Source organism: Sphaeroforma arctica (assembly GCF_001186125.1).
Source record: "Sphaeroforma arctica JP610 unplaced genomic scaffold supercont1.169, whole genome shotgun sequence".
In the NCBI taxonomy this organism is placed as follows: domain Eukaryota; class Ichthyosporea; order Ichthyophonida; genus Sphaeroforma; species Sphaeroforma arctica.
The window spans coordinates 55,600-58,676 of NW_014040389.1; the positions used below are offsets into that span (position 1 = coordinate 55,600).

The 3,077-nt window shown below is 39.6% G+C and overlaps 1 protein-coding gene across 1 annotated transcript in view; it reads right to left on the reverse strand.

Annotated features, from left to right (window-relative positions):
• Positions 1 to 1,187: 1,187 nt before the first annotated feature.
• The window catches only part of SARC_03352 (hypothetical protein), a gene marked incomplete at both ends in the record, with an annotated part of 3,307 nt that continues 1,417 nt past the window's right edge, over positions 1,188 to 3,077 (reverse strand). The window contains 2 exons of the mRNA XM_014302851.1: positions 1,188 to 1,350; positions 2,620 to 2,750. Coding sequence (XP_014158326.1) covers positions 1,188 to 1,350; positions 2,620 to 2,750 — 294 coding nt within the window. The remainder of the gene's footprint in view (positions 1,351 to 2,619; positions 2,751 to 3,077) is intronic.

Sequence of the window (3,077 nt, forward strand, 5' to 3'; positions counted from 1 at the left end):
ACTTGCGTTATTATGTCTATCTACAAATTAGGCATGTGGTCATGAACACTTAGTACTTCTAGTGAAAATTATTCAATAAAGAACAGCTAGAGGTACGCCCTGTGTGATCGAGGATATTTAGGCTCTTAACAAGAGGCAGTCCCGATCATTCTTACACAAGCTACCACTGCTAAATCCTAACTGACTAAATTGTATTTTAGTTTAATATAGTTTGAAACCTAGTAATTTCCATCGAAGTTTACAGATGTTATGTATAGTTTGGGCTGTGATGGATACTTCACCTGGAAACACCGATTTGGGCTGTGCTGGATACTTCGAACCGCATGGCCATGGTAACTAGGACGTTCATCATCTGCATATATATAATTTGATAATGAAATTTGTTTTTGAATTCAACTCTTTTGCACTCTTTCTCTCTAAAAACCATTATATTCCACATATAATATACCTTTTCTGACATCATTAGTTGCTTACCTCGAGTCCAAACTTGTCCTATTTGAACAGTTTCCCACTTGCTATATACGAAACAGTTGCTTGTTCATTACTGGGGTTGCATCCTCCAGTGTGTATAAAAAGACTTGCTCCTGGCGCTATCCAACCGTCATACTCTCACCACTTATAAATGGAGTTGGGTCGAAACCTGGCGGTGTGTCCGTGTGCACGAAGTTATGCTGAAAGCATAAAATATTATTAAGTGTGTCATACTTGGAGGGGGGCAAGAGTGGGGCGCTGAACTTGGAGGGGGGCGAGAGAGGGGCGCCTAACTTAGAGGTGGGTGAGAGAGGGACGCTTAATTTGAGGGGGGTGAGAGAGGGGTGCTTAAGTGGAGGAAGGCGTGAGAGAGGCGCATAAATAGTATTACCTTGAATTTGCAGTCGCATTTTATGGAATGCCTCATGCGATGTTTTGGTACCTTGTGAGTTACATGCTCAGCTAAATGTCTTCTAACCTCATTGCGGTTCCTCAATTTCGTGGCAGAACTGCTTCTGTTGCAAGCTAACACCCCTTTACCTCGCTTCAAGTCTGCATTGCTACATAGCACCACATTGCAAGTGTCAGCAATCGTATCGCACAACCTCCTCGCTTCAGCCCAGCTTTTGAATTTTATATCTGGATGTAGTTGTTCCTCCCAGATATATCCTCTTGAGTGTTTTGTCATAATTGTGTTCGCGTTGTATGGCACAGTCCTAGGAATCCTTATTGGGTATCAATCTTGGTAGATCGAGCTCGTCAGCGTCAGCGTCAGGTATGTTATCCTTTACATTTTCCGTGTCGGGCTTGTCATCGTCAGGAATGTTATCCTTCCCATTTTCTCTGTCGCCGCCATCTTCACCATCGCTAATGTTATCACTGCCGATGTCAAAGTCGAGTTTGCTGTCGGTGCTTCTATCCCAGTGTTACTGCCTGTATGCAGTATTCCGGCTGTGTCACAATGGACATGCAGATTTTCGTTAGGGGTATTTTTAGCTGATGATAAGCTATTAGGAGGTTTCAACCCTTCCGGATTAGGTAACTTTCTCGAGAAGACTTTCTCTCTCTTTGTTTTCTTGCTCTCCTTTAAAGCGTGCTCCGGTGTTGTCTTTTACCGCTCTTCTACTTCCGGTCCGGTGATGTCCACGATGGTAGTTTTTAATGCCTCAGGGTAATGTTCTCCGTCCGCTCTATAGTTTGTAGATCAAGATGGATCAATATGTGGTGTGCGAGAGAGATGTGCGAGAGAGGTGTGCGAGAGGTGTGCGAGAGAGAGGCGCGAGAGATGTGCGAGAGAGATGTGCGAGAGAGATGTGCAAGAGAGGTGTGCGAGAGAGGTGTGCGAGTCAGTATGTAGATATAATTTAAATGGTTGACTTCCACTTTCTGGACTTCCACTTTCTGTTGCCAAATAATCAGGGTAATGAAGTACTTCATCGCTATGAGAAAGAAATAATATATATAATAATATATATATATATATATATATATAATAATAAAATAGTAATAATAATAATAATAATAATAAAATAGTAATAATAATAATAATAATAATAAAATAATAATAATAATAATAATAAAATAATAATAATAATAATAATAATAATAATAATAATAATAATAATAATAATAATAATAATAATAATAATAATAATAATAGTAATAATAACAATAATAATAATAATAAAAATAATAACAACAACAACAATAATAATTATATTACATATATACATATATATTGTATCTTAGAGTCCAATAGATCGGATGCTTCACTTTCACTGCAAAACAGTAGCTGTAGCCATACCCTCGGCCTCCTCACCAGCAATTCAGAATCCACTATATTCCGATATCACCCGTGTAGTAACCCACTGGCGAGCGTGAATGTATGCACTCGCATCTGAGTGCTATCAAACGAATCCTAGTATACATCCATTCTGCATGGGATCGTATGCTATACACTTGCAGAGTCTCGGGTGTACGCAGTTGCAAGTGTATGTGTACACACGCACGCGACCAATATACAGGTACGTCGAAGTGCGACATCGCGACATGCTTGGGTCAACTACAACTACACACACTCAGGTGTTCATGATAGGCCTGTGAAGTATCCGTATCTATATCTCCACCAGAATAAGTGTGTGCACATACACACACAGCCTGCTATGTACCGGAACACATACCGTTTCCGTCAAGCCCGCTTCACCATCGCCCACAATCGACGGCTGGAAGAACACTTCGGCAACGCGAAAGCGCTCCACACCCAACTCTATTTGGTTGTACTGTAGTGGGTGAAAGGGATGTTTTAGGGTTTAAAAAAAATTGAGTATACGTGAACGATGAGTAATCTACGTGGGTTTACTATAGCAAGCGGCAAGGATGTGCATATAAGCCTGATATATTTTCAGGAAGTACATCGCATCGTCCAATTCTGATGTAGTCATATACATACATACATACATACATACACACACACACACACACACACACACATATATATATAGAAGTATATATACATACATACATACATATATACATACATAAATACATACATACACACACACACACACACACACATATATATATATATATGTATATATACATACATA